Below are 21,537 nucleotides of genomic sequence, written 5' to 3'. Positions count from 1 at the left end.
ACATGTCGCGGCAAAGAGCCACTCATCCCGTCACAAACTGTGCGTTCGAGTAATGTGCATTCTCGTATGGGTGATAGGAGCATATTTATGCTACTTAGTTATGTTATTTCCTTGTATTTAGTGAGTTAATTACTATTTATTTTAGTCTTTTAAGCTATTTTCGTATGCTTTTAGGTCCTAATGGCAAAAGGAGCAAGAAAGGGCATTTTGAGGCTATTTGGAGCAGTTTTGGGCATGGATTGGATAGCTTAACCATGGAGCAAAGAGGATGGACGAAATTGAAGTCAAGAAGAGCTAGGAAAGGCTAGAAATCTGGTGGATGAAGGCCTAATGCAAAGAAGATAAGGAAGTAGCAAGAAATAAGGAACCTTATCCAACCTTATCTTATCCTATCTTATCCAACCTTATCCTTTCATAACTCTAACATTATCCTATCTTACCCTATCTAAATCAGGTTATGCCTTAAATATAGCTATTTAGGAGGGATTAGTTACACATTTAAACACCTATGTTAGTTTCTAGAAGCCTTATCCATTTGTTTGCCGCATGTGGACCATTCCTTGTAGGTTTAAGAGTTGCAATCCTTCCTCTACACCTACATCATATGTCCTTGTCCCTTTAGGTTTAGGAATCTGTCCTAAACACTCTTTCTAGAACACCTTATCTTCCCCCCTACAAATGTGCTGCACCTATCTTTCTAGAAGACCCTTAAACCTAGCCGTGCATTACCTATACCATTCCCCTTTAGTTTCTGCCTAGACTTAACCCTTTTCCCATGGGATTGTGCAATCCTTTTCCTTCACTAAGTGTGCAATCCGGTTAATGTTTCTTAAGGCATGAATGTGATTTGCTTATCTAAGTTATTAAAACTGGTTTATATATGTGGGTTGGGGGTTGACACTTAATTTGCATGCATGAATTTGATGCTAGAATATAAAGGTGTTTCACATAATAGTTATTCACTTATATTCACGAGTAGTGGAGGTTGCTAGTCATAATCGCGTTAAGTAAATCCTTGGTATAAGTCTCATGCGTTTCATAGTGATGAATGCCTTGTCAATACTTATGGTTTTCACAAAACTTAATGACTTTTGATATGTATCTTTGTTATGCGTTTCATATAAAGAACTTGAAAAAAGATAATTTGGTTGTAATGCGTTTTCATTCAATTCAATGAAATAAGGAAAACTTAAGGGTTAGTTGTGCGATGCAACTAACTTGGGGCATTGTCATTCATAGTCTAAAGGAATAATAACTGGAAATTGGTTCGTATGGATATATCATGTGTGGAGAAGGACCCTCTAACTAGCCTTTCACCCATTTATTTCACTTAAAATCGTTTTTCCAAAGTGTTTTCTATAAAGTTTTTGTTTTAAGTTTAGAATTCGTCAAAAACAATCCCCCTTTCATTTAGTCTTGTTATTTGAGTCAAAATCTGTTTTCTTTGAGTCTTTTGAGTCAAGTCAAGTCCTATTTTCATCCAAAACACTTGTTAAGTCTAAAATTGAGTCTTTTTTTTATTGTTGGTTGATGTTTTAAGTGTCTAAAGTTAGTTTTAAGTCTATAAAGTCTAGTTTAGTGTTTTTTGAGTCTTATTTGTATTGATTAGCATCCCTAGTTAATCCCCGGTCTAGAACGATCCCTACTTACATATCTACTACAATTGTCACAAATAGGGTTTAATTTGTGTGTCAAGTTAATTTTTACATCATTGGGCCATCGGAAAAACATCTTCTCCCACCTCAGTGCTCAAAAGTCAGTATGTATTCGAGGTTGGGTCCACATTTTGATGAGCACTCAAGACATTCCAGGCGAAGCGTCCACACGAGGCCCGGAGTAGGTAGCCACATGATAAATATAGGAGAGCACGAAAGCAGTCCAGCTCAAGTTCCACTAGCAGCCCGTGCCATACGTGACGGCAAGCTGCATAGAATGAACCCCGTGCACCGCAACCATGGCACAGACCAGCAAGACATGCCGAAGAGTAATATGGATTAGCAAGTCAATACTAGGGGCAACCGGAGGCTATGTTGCCCCATCAAGCGCAAATCTAGAAGGAAGTACAAAGGCTCATAGTAGAGCAGTTGCGTGGATTCTAGCTCATTGATACTACCGACGATGCCTTTCGTAGAGACCTGGCCAACATGAGCAGGTCATCGTTTATAGACGAGATCGAGCAAATCAAACCACCACGGTTGTTTAGCCCGCCATATTTCACCTTGTTTAAATGAGATGAAGATCTGGACAGACACCTGATGCACTACCAAAACACCATGACCCTTTACGCTAACAATGACGCTTTCATATGCAAAATATTTGCCACAACGCTCCAAGACGAGGTGCAAGACTGGTTCCGCACCTTGTTGCCACGATCGATCTGGAACTTCATCGAACTTTCCTTGGTCTTCACTAAGGAATATTTGTCCTACTGCTCAATTAAGAAGAAGTTTGACCACCTATTCAACATGAAGAAAGACCCGAAAGAGTCACTCTGTGCATACATCAACAGGTTCAAGATGGAGAAGGCAAAGATCGTTGGATGTAATGACAACATTGTAAGCTCAACCTTCCGAAAAGGGTTCCCAACAGATCACCCATTTTTTGAAGAGCTGATCATAGATGAGAACTTGACCCTAGCTGATTCTTATGCTTTGGCAGAAAAGTACTCCCTTTGAGATGAGGCTAAACGCTTCCAGAAGCAGCCTGAGCAGCCGTGCAAAAAGGCAAAGCCAACTCAGAAGAAGGCGGGCGATAAACCACTCAATAACAAAAGTAAACCAGGAAGCAGTTAAAGGGACCGATCCTCGACAAAAGGAGGCACGGTGCCCAAAACATACACCAAGTTCTCACTCCTGATCAACTAGATTATTCGCGAACTTAAGGACAAACATTGGTTCAAAATGCTGCAACCTATGAGGGGGGAGACCTCCAAGATGGACAAGCCTTAGTTTAAATTCTGTGTGCTCCGACATGAACTTAAGAATAAACACCCCTTCAAAAGTTGTAGGACTAGAAAATTCAACCAAATTTGGTGTTTTGAGAGTTATCACTTGTCTCGTGTCATAAAATCCAACTTCTTTGGGAATTATTGTCTCAAGTATATCCTTTTTAATGAATTCTAGACATTCCCTAGCCACTTCTTGCTCTTGATTCTTTGGGAAGGTTTCGAAGATGCCTTTCTCACCCTCTTCTTCCTTGGATTGCATGATCCTGCAAGGAATAGGGACATTTGGTGGAACGAGGTCAAGACAAATTGAATTTGGGCTTACCTTTGTTGTAGTGGACGGCATAGAAGGCATATGTGGCTACGGCAAGGGTGTTTCTTCCTTTGCCGTGGCCTTGTTATCCTCTTCTTCATCAAGCAGCAACTGTTCATCCATCTTTTAGCTTGGTTTGGATGTCTTGGGTTTATCTTTAACCTCCATGCCACTTTCCAAGGTGATAGCTTCAGCAATTTTAACAGTTCAGTCGGATAGTTCACTTTGTTCTTGCATTTGCCCCATAAATTCCGCAATCTCTCCCATTTGATTCTTCAATTCGCTCATCACTTGGGCTTGATTTGGAATTTCTTTGTTTGATTTTGTACTTCTTGTGCCAAAGAAGTTAGTACTGGAAGAATTTTATCATAATCCAATGACGAGCCTGAATTTGGTTAGTATTGTTGTGGGGGAGGTTGTGGTAGTTGCATAGGCGTTGTATAGAACTCCTCATATGGCTGCCAATATTCTCCTTGTTGAGCCTCATTGGCTTAGTTTTGTGAGCCCTACACCAAAGAAATTAATTCAACAAGAATTTGATCATAATCTATTGACGAACCTGAGTTTGGTTGGGCATATTGTATATGATGTTATGGTGGCTGCATAGGTGTTGAATAGAACTCCTTATATGGCTGCCAATATCCTTTGTGTTGAACTTGTTGAGATTCCCACCACATAGAGTTTGAATGATCACTCCAATCTCTTTGTGGACATTGATTTGCTTGATATGCTTGCCTATAAGAAACACCAAATGTAGGGACACTTTGCATTGTGGACCCTTCGGCATACTGTGACAACTGAGAAGTAAGATTCGCTATTTGAGCTTGAAGATTAGCAATTGCCATGTCTTGCTTCTCTAGTACCTGAAATCAAATAAATAAAACTAAATCAAATATCAAAAGAAAAATAACAAACAAACAGAAGGATTAACAATTTTACTAGTCCCCGACAACGGCGCCTAAATTTGATGTGAAATATTCTAACACTCAAATTAAAACCCTATGATTGTAGTATATGAAAGTAGGGATTGTTTTAGGCCGGGGATTAGAAGGGATGCTAATCTACTCAAATTAAACTCTAAAACACTAAACTAGACTCAAAAACAGAAAACTAGACTCTAACAACTCAAAACAAACTAAAAAGACTCAAAACAGCACAAAATAATCAAATAGACTTAAACTAGACACTAAAGGATGATTTGGACGAAAATTACTTTTAACTTGACCCAAAACACTTAAAAATACAAGTTTGGACAAATTCTAACTAAAAGACACAACCAAGTAAAGGGGGATTGGATTTTGGACGAAGTTAAGGTAAAAACAAACAGATTTGAAGACTTAAATAACTTTGGATGAAATTAGCGAAAAATATGGTGATAAGCTAGCTAGAGGGTCCTTCTCCACACATGACACACTTGCATATAAATTGATTTCTAATTGCTTTTCCAATAAACCATGAACCTCAACACCCCAGATTAACCGTGAACAGCACTAATTAACCCTTAGATTTTCCGTAAGTCATTGAATTGGATGGAATACGCATCAGCAACCAAATTATTCTTCAATAGTTCCCTACATGAATAGCATAATAGAGATACAATCAAAGATCATTAAGCTTTGTGAAAATCATAAGCATTGACAAGGCATTCGTAACTATTGAAAACCATGATACTCTTGCTAGGAATTTACTTAACATGATCGTGACTAGCAACCTTCACTACTTATAAGTATAAGTTCATAACGATTAGGTGAAAGTCCCTTATATTCTAGCATCAAATTCATGCATGCAAACTAAGCGGGCCCTCTTAATCAACACACAAGAATAAGTTCTTAATCAAACAGTTAAGTAAATTGTATTCACAATTTATGAAATCACAACTGAAAGTAATCAATTCATATTGCAAATATAATCATGGTTTCAAAGTCCCCTCTAGCTAAAACAAGTTTAGCTCCTCATGTTCGCAAAACAAAGATAATTAAACTTAAACATTAAAAACAAAGATAGAATACACCTATAAACACTCCAGGTGGCTCCTCCTTCCTTCCTTGCTGCGCACAATGGGGATTTGTGTGAATTTAGGCTCTTGAGGTGTGGTGGATGGTGTGGTGTGAAATTATGGTAGAGGGTGGTGGTTTATGAGTGTTGCAGCATCATGTATTTATAGGGTGAAGGGAAGGCACGGAATTGGGCTGAAAAGGAGAGGAATTAGGACTCCAAATCACCAAAGAACAATGACACTTTCAATCAGATTCCAATGAGGACAAGGAATGGTCCTTGTGGCAGATTCTAGAACTTCTAGAAGGGTTACATGTGGCACAAACTTAGGACACAAAAATAGGGCTTCTAGAACCTGATATTTAGGTGATTTAATGTGAAAAGGAGTCCTCTTTGAAGCTGGAATTAAGGTAGGAAAAGATTAGGATAGGATAAGATAAGATAAGGTTGGATAAGGTTTGGATAAGATAAGGAAATTTGGATAATATTCCTTCTTTGTAGCTGATTCCTTATCTTCCAAGTCTTCAATTTAATTCTTCCAGATGTTAATCACATTCCTAGCCTTTCTTGATCTTCAAATTCATCCATCCACCTTGCTCCATGCATGTGCAATCCATTCCAAGCCCAAAACTGCTCTAAAATGCTCCAAATTGCACTTTCTTGCCAACTTTGTCAATTGAACCTGAAAACACACTAAAATAGCTTAAAACTCTATAACAAGTAGAAATTAGCTATGTAAATGCAAGAAAACAAGCTAACTAAGTCGCATAAATATGCTCCTATCAAAGATTAGAGCGGTGACCTCGATCCAGTATCAGAAGATCAGATTTTGCATCCCGGGAGGAGTAGTTAGAGAGATCAGCTTTCTTTCTCACGCAGCACAGCCCAAATGCCTCTGGTCCTTTATGCATGTGGCCTCTGCCACGCAGCCCAGAAAGGGAGGAGGCCTTAACCTCCTTCCTTTCTCCTCATTCGTACCCAGCGTGCTCTAGCAAGGCCCATGCCTCTTAGCCCAGGCCATCAGGACCTAAAAGCTGGCCCATGCTGGTCTCTCCTACTCTCTCTCCTCTCACATGCACAGGCCAATGCCCAGTAGCCATGGAGACCTAGCCCAAGCTGGCCTCCCCACGCCCAGCGCACCTGTCGCCTCAGCCCAAGCCGAGCCAAGCACCTAGCCCACGCCAGCCGACCCCCGTGTCCCTATGGCACCTTTGCCACGTGTTTCACACATCCTCCACCTCCACCAAGCCAATTTTTCAAGCCCCAAGATTCCCAAAAAATCAAGAAGAAGAAAATTCAAATTTTTTCTTGCCTTGGTGTAGCATGGAGAAGAAGAACAACAACGAGAGATAACTCTTTGCAAGGGTAAGAGAAGAAGAAATCTAGGGGAGGGAAAAAAATTTCCTCTAACTTCTCTTTTCCTTGCTGGAATGATGATTGTTCTCCAAATTTATTTAATCCCCTGCTTACGGCAGAATTAAATAGGTATTGGGGGCAATTGGTTTCCTTTTCCTTGAAGAAGTCTATCTCCAAATCAAAGAAGGAGATCAAGTTCAAATTGGGGAATAATTCTACAAGCCCATGCAGCTTGGGATTTCCACACCTACTGCCTTTTTTCTGCGTGCAGCCCGGTAGGTGTGGTGGCATTTGTGGAGCCTAAAATAATCTCAAAAATTCTAGAGGTGACATGTGGACTTTTGCCAAAAGAAAACAAGATTGCCCTCAATAAATGGGTAGGCTCCTTAGATACTCCCATGCGTAGCTCACAACCCTGAAGGTCTCAATAGTTGAATACGACTGCCCATAACTCACCAACCTTTGGCAAGAAAAAGTCAAAGCATTAAAGATAAGTATTAATTACCCAAATCCTATCTTTAATACATTCCCCAATTGAAGATTGACTTCAATCAAGTAAATAATCCCAATTTAAATCAATTAGGGATAATTACTCCATTATCTCTAGATATTATTTCCTATTTAATATTTTGAGAATATTTCTCCATAAACATTGGCCGATAGGATGCCGCCATGTGTAGGGTAAAACCCTAACACTATGGCTAGCCCTCCCCTCCTATATATACCCCATATTCTACCAAATTTCATAAGCTTTTGCTACCCCTAAAAGCCCTAAACACCTTACTCTTCTTAGAGAAACTAACTTATGCATCGGAGATTCATTGGCCTAACCCCCCCCTCCCCCAACCTTGTGGCTGCTTGAGGCTTAGGTCTTTGATCAAAGATGTTGATTGTTTTGTAGGTGTATTTTCGTCAAAGCTAGAGACAACAGAAATTTGCATCGAGATACATCATCAGAGGATTCAAAGTTGTAAAGAGATTGTAACCCTAAACTCATTTACACAAAACATTTATTTTGTACTTCTTTTATTTGCTACAAGATTTTAGTGTTTGCGCATGACAGACAATGCATTTTGTATGCCTGATTGCTACTCCAAAAACAAATTGAATATTCTTCATAAGTGGTGTTATTCACATTTTTATTTTTATTTTTATTTTTACACATATTTTATTAATTTCTGTCCTTTTATTTTTATTTTTTTTCAATTCATTCTAACAGTCATAATTAAAAAGATATAAAAAATTATAAATAAATGTGTAGATAACCGTGAAATGTTACGGGACTCTTCACCCTTTGTGGTTGTTTGACTTGCAACTAAAGAAAAATCAACCTCTCGGTGAGACCATCGTCATGATTAAACCCATTTCGTGATTCCCATCGAAGCCCGCACAAAACCCCCATCATGTTCCTCCGTTGAAAACCTTGTTACAAGTCCCGACTTTTCTATCACTTTCTCGGGAAAGTCAGAATATCCCCAGAAAAAACAGAGCGACCAATTCTGGTTAGTTTGATGGGCGTGATTTCCACTCAGAGAGGCTCGAGACCAGCGGCGACCCACGAAGGTGGCTTACCGGTCTCTCTTGGGGCGGGTTCGGCGGCGGCCCCCAAGAGAAAATGGTCCAATCTGATTCCTTTTTTTGTTGCCCTTGTTGTGATAGCAGAGATCGCGTTTCTGGGTAAGCTCGACATCGGAAATAACGCAGGTTTAGTAGACTCGTGGGCCGACTTGTTCGCCCGGACGCCGTTGACTCATGAAGTGGCGGTGCCGGCGGCGGAGAGTGGTGATTTGGAGTTGCTGAGTTGCGAGGAGTGGTTGGAGAGAGAGGATGCTATAGAGTACTCCAGGGATTTTGACAAAGAACCGGTTTTGGTTTCTGGTGATGAGAAGGTAATTTGCAGCTTTTTATTAGTTTCAATTGTGTTCTTAATACTGTGTAGTTTTCTAATACACACACTCATATATATATATATATATATATATATATATATATATATTTTTTTTTTATTGGGTTTTAGTTTAAAATTGAATTGTGATTGTACGTGACAATAATGTCATGACACGAGTGAGGAAAATAGTGCAAGCGAGAATTTTTGTAAGATGTTTACACTGCTTAAGCTGTTGATTCTTGTCCTTGAAAGCAGGATGTGAAATTTGATATTCGCTTTTCGACTGCCTTGTGTTAGTCACTATTTGAGCAATTGATCCTTGACATCTGAAGCTGGTTAGGAAGTTTGATGCTTTTGGCTGCATTATGTTTTTTATTGTTCAATTTTAGTCTGCATTATGTTAGTCTTGGTAGAATGTAGTCTAGCGGCGGTGGAGGACCCTTAAGTTCCATCTTCTAAATCTTGTTGAGTTAAATGAACAAGAATGATTTGTAATTGGAAGTAACTTGAATTGGATAGTCCCATTTCTTACCCTACTTTTACGATACTCTCTAGGGACTTAAACATGGAGTTTTGGGATATAACTGACACATTTCACTTTTGTCACGTCTTGCATTTGTTCATAATTATTTTTGTCTTGTCTTCCACATAGGAATGGAAATCTTGTTCTGTGGGATGCCAGTTTGGATACAATCCTGCAAAAACACCTGATGCTGCTTTTGGTTTAGCTCACCAATCTGGGACAGCCAGTGTTCTCCGATCCATGGAATCAGCTCAATACTATGCTGAGAACAATCTTGCTCATGCACGACGGTGGGTAAGCACATACAAATATGGCTTAATTGCAGTTTTTGAAGATGGCTTAATTGCAGTTTTTGAAGATTTTCTCTTTTTCATTTAATGTTGTTTGTGGACATGTTATCCCTTTATCATAGGAATTGCAATCTCGTACAAGTATTGAGTAAGGTTTTAAGATTTTTTAAGGCTTATTTTCTTGAAAAAATGGTACCCACAAATTTGAAGAGCTGAAAACAAATTATTTTATCTTTTTAACATGGTTTAGAATATCTCATATGCTGTGCTGCATATTGCATAGTACTACTTTGAATTGTGTCTATTAACTATAAGCCTAAGTGTTCTGGTGGGGCATACCAATCATTCATGCAGTCAATTGGAATTACTTAATATAATCATTTCTCAATCGCATTCCTGACGGATGGTGTTCTTCTTTTCCTTTGGGGGGAAACCCTCAGAATGCAAACTTCATCTGTTCTAAAACTTGTTTGTCATAACTAATAGTTTTAACTGCTTTCATTTGTACTAGGAGGGGATATGATATTGTTATGACAACTAGTCTCTCATCGGATGTTCCTGTTGGATATTTTTCTTGGGCTGAGTACGACATCATGGCGCCCGTACAGCCAAAGACTGAGACTGCACTTGCAGCTGCATTTATTTCCAACTGTGGTGCCCGCAACTTCCGCTTGCAAGCTCTTGAAGCACTTGAAAGTGCTAACCTCAAGATAGACTCTTATGGCGGTTGCCATAGAAATCGTGATGGAAGAGGTGTGACATTTAGATGCTTTTTTAAAGTAATAATAATGATATTTTGCTAATTTTCTGGTTCAAGGCATTACAATTGGGAGTTGTGACTCTCTTGCATGCTTTCTTAGCGTGCCGTATGAGGTTTGCAACAAACTGGGGTTCAGTTTGTGGCCTTTATTTTGTTTTTGGTTGAAAATATTCTGTGTTGGCTTCAATGTATTGAAAGGTGATGGCATAGGTGAGGCGTCCCATGGATAGCCCTGCCCAAGCGTGAGGCATGAGGCAAAGCCTCACGGTACCTAAAATTTTATTATATAATTTATATTTATAAAATAGAATACTTTGTAAAACAAATATAATTATAACTAAATCAAATATAATAACATCTTCTTCATTATTAAGTCTACTTGTACTTAGAAACTATGTCATAGTCTTAAAATGTTTTAATTATTTTATTTTACTGTAAGCAATTATAGAGAACTTCAAGAGAAATAAGATTGAGTGGCCACAATTATAGGGAATTTCAATGAAAATAAAGGCTGAATTTTGCAATTATACGCAATTTAAAGGAAATAAAGGTTGAGTGGAGCAATTATAGGGAATAAAGGCTGAATTTTGTTGGAATGTTACGAGAATATCCATAAAAATATGCTTATCTATAAATAATAAACACATAAAGATACTTATCTATCTATCTAATAAATAATATAAAAAATAAAAGTGAATAAAAAAAAGATAGTGCAATAATAAATGTGGGGACTATTAAAATTTTAAGGAGAAAAAAATATAGAAAAATGAAAAGTCAGGAGAAAAGATAGCCATCGCCATCTGTCTTCTTCATCTTCCCTGGTACGGTTTTGCAACTCAGCTTCGTCACTAGGCACGGCTTTGGTTTGGGTATTTTTACCAAAAAAACAAAAAGCAAAAAATGGGAATAAAAAGAACGCTTGGACACCCTGAGGCGCACCTTTGCCGTCTAGGCTTGCTCCAGCGATGCCTTACGCCACACCTGGAAAACAGAGGCGGCAAGCTACTCACCCAGCCTTCGAGACCGCCTAGGCGCGCTCCAAGGCGAGCCTTTTAAAACACTGGTTGGCTCTATAGTGTCTTGTAGGTAATTCAATTTGTTGGATTTTGACGGTAGGTTTAATCTTGCCTAATGTTGTATTGTTTGGTCTGAAATAGATTCACAGGCGCATAAAATTTTTCTTTCTCCCTTGCCATTTTTTCGTTTATAAGTTACTTTCCCTGGCTATAAGGATATAGAATTTGGAAGTTTGAATTGTAAGAAATTGTTTTTGATCTAATGGGCAAGGTAAGTCAGACCTTAGTTGATTATGATATCACTTAAACAAGCTGCATGTGCTTGGAATTATTATTATTTTTTCCGATCATGTCTATCAGTTCTAGACTTCTGGTTGTGCAATCAGAGAGGGACTGGATGTTTCATTATTGGCTAAATAGTTGGCATCTTGAACCAAATCCAGTATTTGAACCAAATAAACACATATAATACACTACTAAGATATATTATGGCTTGTATTCTATAGTTATAAGATATACATAACCTGTAATTGTTTAATAATTTGCTTCTGTTTTAAATGAATCTGGCAGTTGACAAAGTTGAAACTCTGAAGCGCTATAAATTCAGTTTGGCATTTGAGAATTCCAACGAGGAGGATTATGTTACCGAGAAATACTTCCAATCGCTTGTTGCTGGTATGAAACTACTCTCTCTCTCCCCCTCCCCCTCTCCTCCCTGGTGTGTTGATTATGTAGTTGTGATGCATAATATGAAAACTTCTTGTGGAGGAAAAATTCAGAATTTAGGGGCAACCAGGATTCTTTTAACCCAGATAAATGTTGTTTGAATATATGTAAAAAATCTTGGTAATAGTTCATAAACAAATTTAAGAGATTTAGTATGGATGGAAAACTATAAGTGTGGGCATTCATCTTTGAAATTGCAGTGTTTTGCCTTTTAACATCTATAAGATCTAATGGATTACATTTTCGCATTCAACATGAGGGAAAAAATTGCATTTCAGATTCCAAAAGCAAAATTGTCATCTATGTACTGAAATTCAAGAAAGATGTTGGGTATGGACGTTGATATTTTATTGTTCCAGGATCTATACCTGTGGTTGTTGGTGCTCCAAATATTGAAGAATATGCTCCTGCTCCTGGTTCAATTTTACATATTAAGGAGCTAACCGATATTGAATCAGTTGCCAAGAGAATGAAATTTCTTGCAGATAATCCTGAAGCATATAATCAGTCATTGAGGTAAATCATTAGTTGTTTGTTTCTTCTCATTTTCTTCTTTTCTGTAACATGTCAAATACTTTTCTTTTTCTATGTTTCAGTATTGTTTCTGTATGAAGATTGAATGATGTTTAATGATTAGGTGGAAGTATGAGGGTCCATCGAATTCTTTCAAGGCCCTTGTGGACATGGCAGCAGTACATTCATCATGCCGTCTTTGCATTCACCTGGCAACAATGATTCGCGAGAAAGAAGAAATGAACCAAAGGGTCAAAAACAGACCCTGCAAGTGCACCAGAGGCGAAGGAGTCGTCTATCATTTATATGTAAGAGAAAGAGGGAGGTTCAATATGGAATCTATTTTCTTAAGGTAATTTCATTTCCCTAACACCAATTACTACACTAGCAGCCAAGACTGCCGGGAATGGGATCTGTCTCTGCACATTGTTTACATCCTTACGAGTTTCATCATGCTGAAGATTTCCGTCTAAGTTTATTTTATATTTCTAGAAGAGGGAAAAATAAAACTTGTAGTGTCATTGCATGATGAAAAATTAAATAAATTTTTGTCCCCCAATATCTTTTTCTGTGACAGGTCTGGCAATTTGACTCTTGGAGCTTTTGAGTCTATGGTGCTCGCGAAATTAAAGTCCCAGAAACATGTGCCCATTTGGAAACCAGAAAGACCTGAAAGCATAAGAGGAGGAGACGAATTTAAAATATATAGAATATATCCTGTTGGCATGACGCAGAGGCAAGCGTTGTATACCTTCAGATTTAATGGGGATGCTGATTTTAGAAGACACGTTGGAAGCAACCCCTGTGCAAAGTTTGAAGTCATATTAGTTTAGACTGAAATATGCATTCTGTCAACATTGATCATGGATATGCTGATTTTAGCAGCTTACTTTTGATATATTTGTCAAGAGAGATCGAGGTGGTCTCGTTCGGGCAATTTGTTATGCCTTCTTTGTACACACTGATTTTTGGAGGAGTGAACTGCAATATCTTTAGGGAAGATGGTGCCGAGGACATGTGGATGATTGATTGTATGCCCATTGATTCAGATCTAGTCGTATTTTAGTTGTAAGATTCTGTCTTCTCGTCAGGTGAAGTTGATCAAAGCACCCGAAGTGTTCTTTTTCGTTTTAGTCCATTAACAGTCTTGGAAGGAACTGTTTCGGTTGCGAAGACTGAAATCGGGTTCATTTTGTAATTCAGAAAGAGTAGCACGAGACTAAATTTGTAGACAAAATTTCGTAAATTAAATGACCTGCAAGTTAATGATCAGATTATTCCTGAGACGATGATAAACGTCCTTAATCTTATTGGTAACACATGATTTAGCTTATAAATTTTGTCTACAAATTTATTCTTTCTAGTAGTATTCATTTAAAACATAGTTGCCTTCTTATATTTAAGGATTTGTCAAATTATAAAATTTTCGTTTACTAAACAGTGTTTATCGGGATAACTAGATTCACTATAATTCCAAAGACAGTTGGAGCAATGATCACTAAACAAAGTAAAATCAAAATCAACAATTCTTATTAATTATTTTGCTATTCTTTTATTTGCTTCATAGGTGATAGGAGCATATTTATGCTACTTAGTTATGTTGTTTCCTTGCATTTAGTTAGTTAATTACTACTTATTATAGTCTTTTAAGCTATTTTCGTATGTTTGTAGGTCCTAATGGCAAAAGGAGCAAGAAAGTGCATTTTGGAGCCATTTGGAGCAATTTTGGGCATAGATTGGGTAGCTTAACTATGGGGCAAAGTGGATGGACAAAATTAAAGTCAAGAGAGGCTAGGAAAGGCTACAAATCTAAGGAAAGAAGTTCAAATGCAAAGAAGATAAGGAAATAGCAAGAAATAAGGAACCTTATCCAACCTTATCTTACCTTATCTTAACCAACCTTATCCTATCTTATCGTATATTATCCAAATTATTTTGTGCCATAGTTCTAGCTATTTAGAAGGGATTAGATGTACAGTTAAACACATAATTCAGATTCTAAAAGCCTCATCCCTTTGTATGCCGCATAGACACCATTCCTTTAAAGTTTGGGAGTTGTAGTTCATATCCTACACCTATGCCGTGTGTTCTTATCCCTATCTTACCCGACACTTGTTTTTCTACAAATTGTAGATCAAAAGGGGTTCCCTCTAAATCATGCTCCACTACTTTAAGAACAAGGGTATGGATAGTCCTATTCTAGGCTAGGTAAGGATAATATGGCTAACAAAGAAAATAAGTTAACTAAGGCTCAAAGGGTTAAACCTACAATACATATGCAAAGGGTAGGGCTTTTTGGCTCTGGTTTTAACTAAACAACTTCATCTTGTTTTATGTTATGCACTCAATTTGATGCTTTGAATGAAATGGGCATGAGTTCTAGTATTTGGAACTATAGTGATGAAACGCATTCTAAGTAACAACCAAGCAAAGAAATAATGAGATCATGCAACGACTTTAGAAAACAAAAATATCTCAGATTAATAACTCTCCAAATAAAGTTTTGGCTCATGTCTTTCAAGGTTGTAGCGTTAGTTTGAGTTTCATCCTTCAAACATGTTATAAAAACTGAATTTTTTTTTTCTTTTGTGATTACATGTGAATTTGTAAACGACAACTACAACTATGCATAAACCAACGAGTAAATCAAACTTCCATCCATGTTTGTAACTTTCGTTAATAGTCATGCAATTAAAAACCAAATCCTCATCATTGTGTTGGAAGGTATCCTAAGACACAAACAAACATAAAAACAAAAACGACGCTAAAAACGACTTTTTTTGGTTTTCTTTTTTTAAACACTTGTTTCGATTTTTTTTTCTTTTTCAAATTTTGGATTTTCCATTTAAGACATATAAAAACACTTCCAAACACACTAAAAACACTTAAAAACAGTGAGAAACAACTTTAGAAGTGATAGGTGATAAAATCCCACGAAAATTGATAGGAGCATATTTATGCTACTTAGTTATGTTGTTTCCTTGCATTTAGTTAGTTAATTACTATTTATTTTAGTCTTTTGAGCTATTTTCGTATGTTTTTAGGTCCTAATGGCAAAAGGGGCAAGAAAGTGCATTTTGGAGCTATTTAAAGCAGTTTTGGGCATGGATTGGATAACTTAACTATGGAGCAAAGTGGATGGACGAAATTGAAGTCAAGAGAGGCTAGGAAAGGTTACAAATCTGGAGAAAGAAGTTCAAAAACAAAGAGGATAAGGAACGAGCAAGAAATAAGGAACATTATCCAACCTTATCCTATCCAATCTTATCTTATCCAACCTTATCTCATCTTATCCTATCCTAATCTTTTGCTACCTTAATTCCTGCTGCAAAAAGGACTTAATTTGACATTAGAACACCTAAATATATGGTTCTAGAAGACCCTATCTCCTCCTAAATAGGTGCCGCACCCTTTATCCCTTTTAAAAGTCCAATTTCTGCCACAAAACACATTGTTTCTAGAAACCCTACAAAAGTGGCGCCTCCCCCTTTTCTAGAAGCTCTAGAATCTGCAATCTTTTTCCCTTTCTTCCTTGGTCTTTGCCATGGAATCCTAGTCCTTTTACCCTAGGATTGTGCAAACCTTTTCCCACCTAATTTATACCACACCCTAATCTGATTTCCCTAAGGTTTAAGCCCTATAAATGCAAGTGTTTGCCGCACCATTCAAAGCATCCATTCACTCATTCATTCATTCATACATTCAACCACCCTCTACCACAATTTCACACCACACCATCCACCACACCTTAAGAGCCTAAATTCACACAAATCCCTATTGTGGGCAGCAAGGAAGGAAGGAGGAGCCACCTGGAGTGTTTCTAGGTGTATTCTATCTTTGTTTTCAATGTTTAAATTTAATTATCTTTGTTTTGCGAACATGAGGAACTAAATTCGTTTTAGTTAGAGGTGAATTCAAAGCCATGAACATATATGTGATATGAATTGATTTCATCCAATTATTGTTTCATAAATCATGAATGCGATTTACTTATTTGTTTGATTGATAACTTATTCTTGTATGTTGATTAAGGAGGCCTACTTAGTTTGCATGCATGAATTTGATGCTAGAATATAAGGGAGTTTCACGTAATAGTTATTCACTTATACTCACAAGTAGTGGAAGTCACTAGTCATGATTGTGTTAAGTGAATCCTTGGCTGGGGTCTCGTGCGTTTCATAGTGATGAATGCCTTGTCAATGCATATGATTTTCATAGAATTTAAAGATTTTTTATATGTATCTCTATCATGCGTTTCATATAGGGAGCTTGAGAAAGATAATTTGGTTGTAATGCGTATTCATTCAATTTAATGAAATAAGGAAAATCTGATGGTTGGTTGTGCAATGCAATTAACTTGGGGCATTGCCATTCATGGTTTAAAGGAATAATAACTGGAAATCGATTTGCATGCATATGTGTCATGTGTGGACTCTAGCTAGCTTATCACCCATATTTTTCCCTAATTTCATCCAAAGTTGTTTAAGTCTTGAAATCTGTTTGTTTTTACTTTAATTTCGTCCAAATCAATCTCCCCTTTAATTAAGTGTGTTAGAGTAGTTAGAAACGTGTTCAAATCAGTCCAATTTAGTGTTTTGAGTCTTAATAGTCTAAAATTCGTCCAAATCACCTTTAGAGTCTAGTTTGAGTCTTTTTGATTAGTTTGTGTGTTTTGAGTCTTTTTAATTTGTTTTGATTCATATAAGTCTAGTTAAGTGTTTTTAAGTTTTGTTTTGTGTTTTTAAGTCAGTTTAGAGTAGATTAGCATCCTTTCTAATCCCCGGCCTAAAACGATCCCTACTTTCATATACTACAATCATAGGGTTTTAATTTGAGCATCAAAAATCAATGCAAAATCATTTGTTTACCCCACCCCCCCCCCCAACACTTAAACCAAACATTGTCCTCAGTGTTTCAAACATAGACTCACAAGCAAACAATCAAACACACTACTAATAAACATGACAATTATGGCAAAGTAAAAGCAATAAAGAGTAGGTAAAAGAAAGCAAATCTGGTTGTAGGAGCCAGAGATTCCTAAGTCTTCTTTATTCGAATACATGGGTTGCCTCCAAAGAAGCGCTTGCTTTAACGTCTTGCAGCCGGACGATACCTCCTTTTAAGCTCCCCTAGGTCCCATGGCTTGGAATTGATCTTTGAATGGGAGGTGATACTTGAAATGATCCAGTAATGGTTTAATTCTAGAGTGGGTGCCTGAATTATTAACAATATATTAGTAGAAAATGATGCGAGATTTATACGCACACAAATTAAACCCTCTTTTTGACAATTGTAGTAAGTATGTAAGTAGGGATCGTTCTGGACCGGGGATTAGGAGGGATTGTTAATCACTTGGATTCGACTCAAAAACGTAAAAACACAATATAAAACACTATACTAGACTCAAAAAATGCAAAATTAAACTTTAAAACACTAAGACAAACCAAAAGACTCAAAACAAGTTCAAAAGACTCAAAACTGCCTAAAAACACTAACTAGGCAGTTTATGACCTTAAACCCAATTTTGGACGAATTTAAGATTATGGCTTGATTCAAAACATTTTAAAACATAAACTAAACAGATTCTAAGCACTAAAGAACAAGAAAGTAAAGGGGGGTTTTGATTTGACGAGATTAAATTAAAGCAGAATGTAAATATGAATGTGATGGAATTTAATGGATGGGAACCTAGCTAAGGGGTTCATCTCCACACATGTTACACTTGCATAATAAAACGATTTCCATTTGCATTTCAATAAACCATGAAACTCAACACTCCGAGTTAATTAGGTCCGCTTAAATTAACCGTCAAGTTCTCCTTAAGTTAATGAATTGGATGGGTTTGCGCAACGCAATTCACAACATTCCCCACAAGTCCTCTACATGATTGCATAATAGAGATACAAGCAAGAATCATTACGCTCTAAGAAAATTATAAGTGTTGACGAGCCATTCGTTACTATGATTGCATGAAACTTATGCCAAGAATTCGTTTAACGCGATTGTTTATAAGCAACCTCCACTACTTGTGAATATAAGTTCGTAACTATTAGGTGAAACTCACTTATATTCTAGCGTCATATTCATGCATGAAAATTAAGCGTGCACTCTCAATAAACATACATAAATAAGTTATCAATCAAACAGTTCAACAAATTGAATTCACAACTTATGAAACGCAATTAGAAGTAATCAAATCAAAATGCAAGCATAAACATATATTTCGAATCCCCCCCTAGCCAAGGGGGGTTTAGTTGAATTTAAACATTGGAATCAAAGAAACACCTAAACATTCCAACAACTCAAACTTGAATTGTATGAACGTTTAGGCCCTCTTATCTTCCATTCCTCATTCGTACAAAACAAAGAGTATTGAAATTAAACATTGAAATCAAAGAAACACCTAAACATTCCAACAACTCAAACTTGAATTGTATGAACGTTTAGGCCCTCTTATCTTCCTCTTCGTTGTAGCACAAGGTCTAAGGATAGTTTGATGGTGTGAATGGTTTGGGGAGTGGTGAAAATGGAAGGGGGATGGTGTTTGGATTAATAGGGAAGGCACGGCACAAAGGTTGTGTTTGTGTTGGTGTGAAGTGTTGTGAATGGAATGAATTGTATGAATGCATTACATGGTTTTATAGGGAGAGAATGGAGGGGAGAACATGTTAATGGCAGCTAGGATGAATGATTAAAGGGGTTGCTAGGTTGGAAATGATTAAAGAGTGAAGGGATGTATGTGAAAAACAGCTAGGAAACTTGGTGGAATGCTGGAATTGCAAGGGTGGCCACGGCATGGGTTGTTTTTGTGTGTTGTGGCTGATTTGTTTGTTGGTTAAAGATGCATGTGGATGGATTATACAATGGGAAAGTATGTGATTGACAACTAGGATGAATGGTGGCTGCAATGATGAAGTGTGATGGCTGAAAATGGCAAGGGAAGTGCACGGCATGGATGGATTTTGGTGCATATGGCTGCAATGTTGTGTAATGATGAAGGAATAAGTGCATGTGGTTGAATTGGTGGTGAATGTGCATGGCAAAGAATGGATTTGGCTGCAATGGTGTGTAATTGGGCTAGGGTTTAAGTGCATAAAATGGACCCAAATTGCTCCCCCTTGCATGGCAATGAATGGTGTTTGTGTTAAGCCCATGGCAAGGTGTTATGTAATTGGGTTAGGGCCATTGTTTTGTGTCCTCAAGTGCATACAAGGCCTTCAATTTCATCCAACACTTGGGCTCCAAGCATAAGCTATCCATCCTTAGCCCAATAGTGCTCCAAAACATTCCACAATGCATCCTTTCGTCAAACACGTCTTATTATCCTGAAAACACACAAAAGAAGCATAAAGGACTAAAATAACTAAAGAAACATAACGTAAATGTACGAGAACAAGCCATTTAAGTCGCACGAATATGCTCCTATCAAATACCCCCACACTTAGCTTTTGCTAGTCCTCGAGCAAAACAGAAAAACAAAACAAAACGAAACGAAACAAACCAAAGACAATTTTAAACCTTCCAACTTTGCCTCAGGGATTTCCAATGCACATGACATGTCAAAAATCATCATTCCCACAGATTTTGTTTATCTTGACACTTAAGTACATACTTAATCATAGTCACCACATATTAGTTCACAATTAAGCATTTAAAACCATGTTTTGAATGTAGTAACATGCCTTAGAGAATTTGCTCAATTCCTTACAAAATATGCACTCAATTTTCACTCAGATTTTCTGACTACACACCCTAATCTAGTTATATGTGAGAAGATTGTTGTAAGCATAAAAACGAACACTCACATATATGTATCATAAGGAGAGCAATTTCTGGAGTTAATAAGCATGTTTAGGTATGATCTCATGAATGGAATGCTACTACTTAGATGCGAGAACCAGTGATACCATAAGCTCAAACCCACTTTAAACTCCACATATTGAAACACATAACAATCAAGATAGAAGTCAAAGGGTTGTAACGGGGCTAGGGTATTGGCTAACAATGAAAGGTGAAGGATAAACAAACATTCTTAAAGCAATAGTGAGCAAAGTATTGAATTAGGCACTTAGAATTCCCTTAGAACGCATAAGTCAACTTTGAACACCCAAGGGGAAGTCACACAAAACTTAGGGCCATATTCAAACTTTTTGGGCCCTTTCTTCAACAATCACACTTGTGAGTCCATTCTCACTTATTTTCACTCTTTTTCTTTCTTTTCTTCTTCTTTTTCTCACATTTTTTTTTCTTTTTCCCGTGCCTTCTTTAAGACTTAGGCACATACATACACACAAAAATCCCTTCCCCCACACTTGTTTTCTGCAATAATGTCACTCAAAAAGAATTCCTTCTAAGTCATGCTCCACTATACTCAAGAACAAGGGTATGGGAAAGTCCTACTCTAAGCTAGGTAAGGGGTGATGTGGTTAACAAAGAAAATAGGCTGAATAAGGCTCAAAGGGGTTAAAACTTACAACAAATACGGAATATGGGAAGTAAGGCTATTTGGCTATGGTGGCAACTACACAACTTCATCTTGATATATGTTATGCAATTCCAATGTCATGCTTTGAATGAAACGGATATAAGTTCTAGCATTTAGTTCTATCATGATACAATTGCATTCTAAGTAGCAACCAAGCAAGGAATAATGAGATCATGCAACAACTTTAGAAAACAAAGAATCACAGAAAAATAACTCTCCAAAGAAAGTAATGGCTCGAGTCTCACAGGGTTGTAGCGTTTGTTTGAGTTCCTTCCTTCAAGCATGTTACAAAAACGAATTTTTCTTTTATGATTGTATGTGAAGTCATACATTATAACCATAACCAAGCATATACCAAGAGTAAATCAAACTTTTCTCTATGTTTATAACTCTTTTTAACAGTCATGCAATTACAAACCAAATCCTTATCATTGTGTTGGAAAGTACCCTAAGACACAAATGATGCGAGATTTATACGCACACAAATTAAACCCTCTTTTTATCAATTGTAGTATATGTATAAGTAGGGATCGTTCTGGACCGGGGATTAGGAGGGAATGCAAATCTCTTGAAAACTGACTCAAAAACGTAAAATAAAGTTTAAAACACTAAACTAGACTCAAAGAATGCAAAATTAAAGTTTAAAACACTAAGACAAACCAAAAACTCAAAATGCTTTAAAAAAAACACAAACTAAAATGATTTCTAACTAAATTGACATTAAAGTA

General features: G+C 37.1%; 1 protein-coding gene across 2 annotated transcripts; it reads left to right on the top strand.

The window, feature by feature from the left end:
- The first annotated feature begins 7,985 nt into the window (after positions 1 to 7,985).
- On the top strand, positions 7,986 to 13,370 carry LOC125473811 (glycoprotein 3-alpha-L-fucosyltransferase A-like). 2 transcript variants are annotated; one of them, XM_048577106.1, is made up of 7 exons: positions 7,986 to 8,497; positions 9,149 to 9,309; positions 9,821 to 10,062; positions 11,653 to 11,760; positions 12,171 to 12,327; positions 12,449 to 12,676; positions 12,902 to 13,370. In XM_048577106.1, the coding sequence occupies exons 1-7, from the start codon at positions 8,120 to 8,122 to the stop codon at positions 13,155 to 13,157; spliced, it is 1,530 nt and encodes a 509-aa protein (XP_048433063.1). In that variant the 5' UTR covers positions 7,986 to 8,119; the 3' UTR covers positions 13,158 to 13,370. The 2 variants fall into 2 exon arrangements, with proteins under 2 accessions (XP_048433063.1, XP_048433064.1); XM_048577107.1 differs by having other exon boundaries at positions 7,989 to 8,497; positions 11,656 to 11,760; positions 12,902 to 13,362.
- The last annotated feature ends 8,167 nt before the right edge of the window (positions 13,371 to 21,537 follow it).

Source organism: the organism of the source record quoted next, unplaced genomic scaffold (genome assembly GCF_019419815.1).
Source record: "Pyrus x bretschneideri cultivar Hongxiangsu unplaced genomic scaffold, Pyrus_bretschneideri_v1 Contig99, whole genome shotgun sequence".
NCBI classification, from domain to species: domain Eukaryota; kingdom Viridiplantae; phylum Streptophyta; class Magnoliopsida; order Rosales; family Rosaceae; genus Pyrus; species Pyrus x bretschneideri.
The sequence above is the reverse complement of the archived record's forward strand: the minus strand, read 5'-3'. Positions and strand labels throughout refer to the sequence as shown.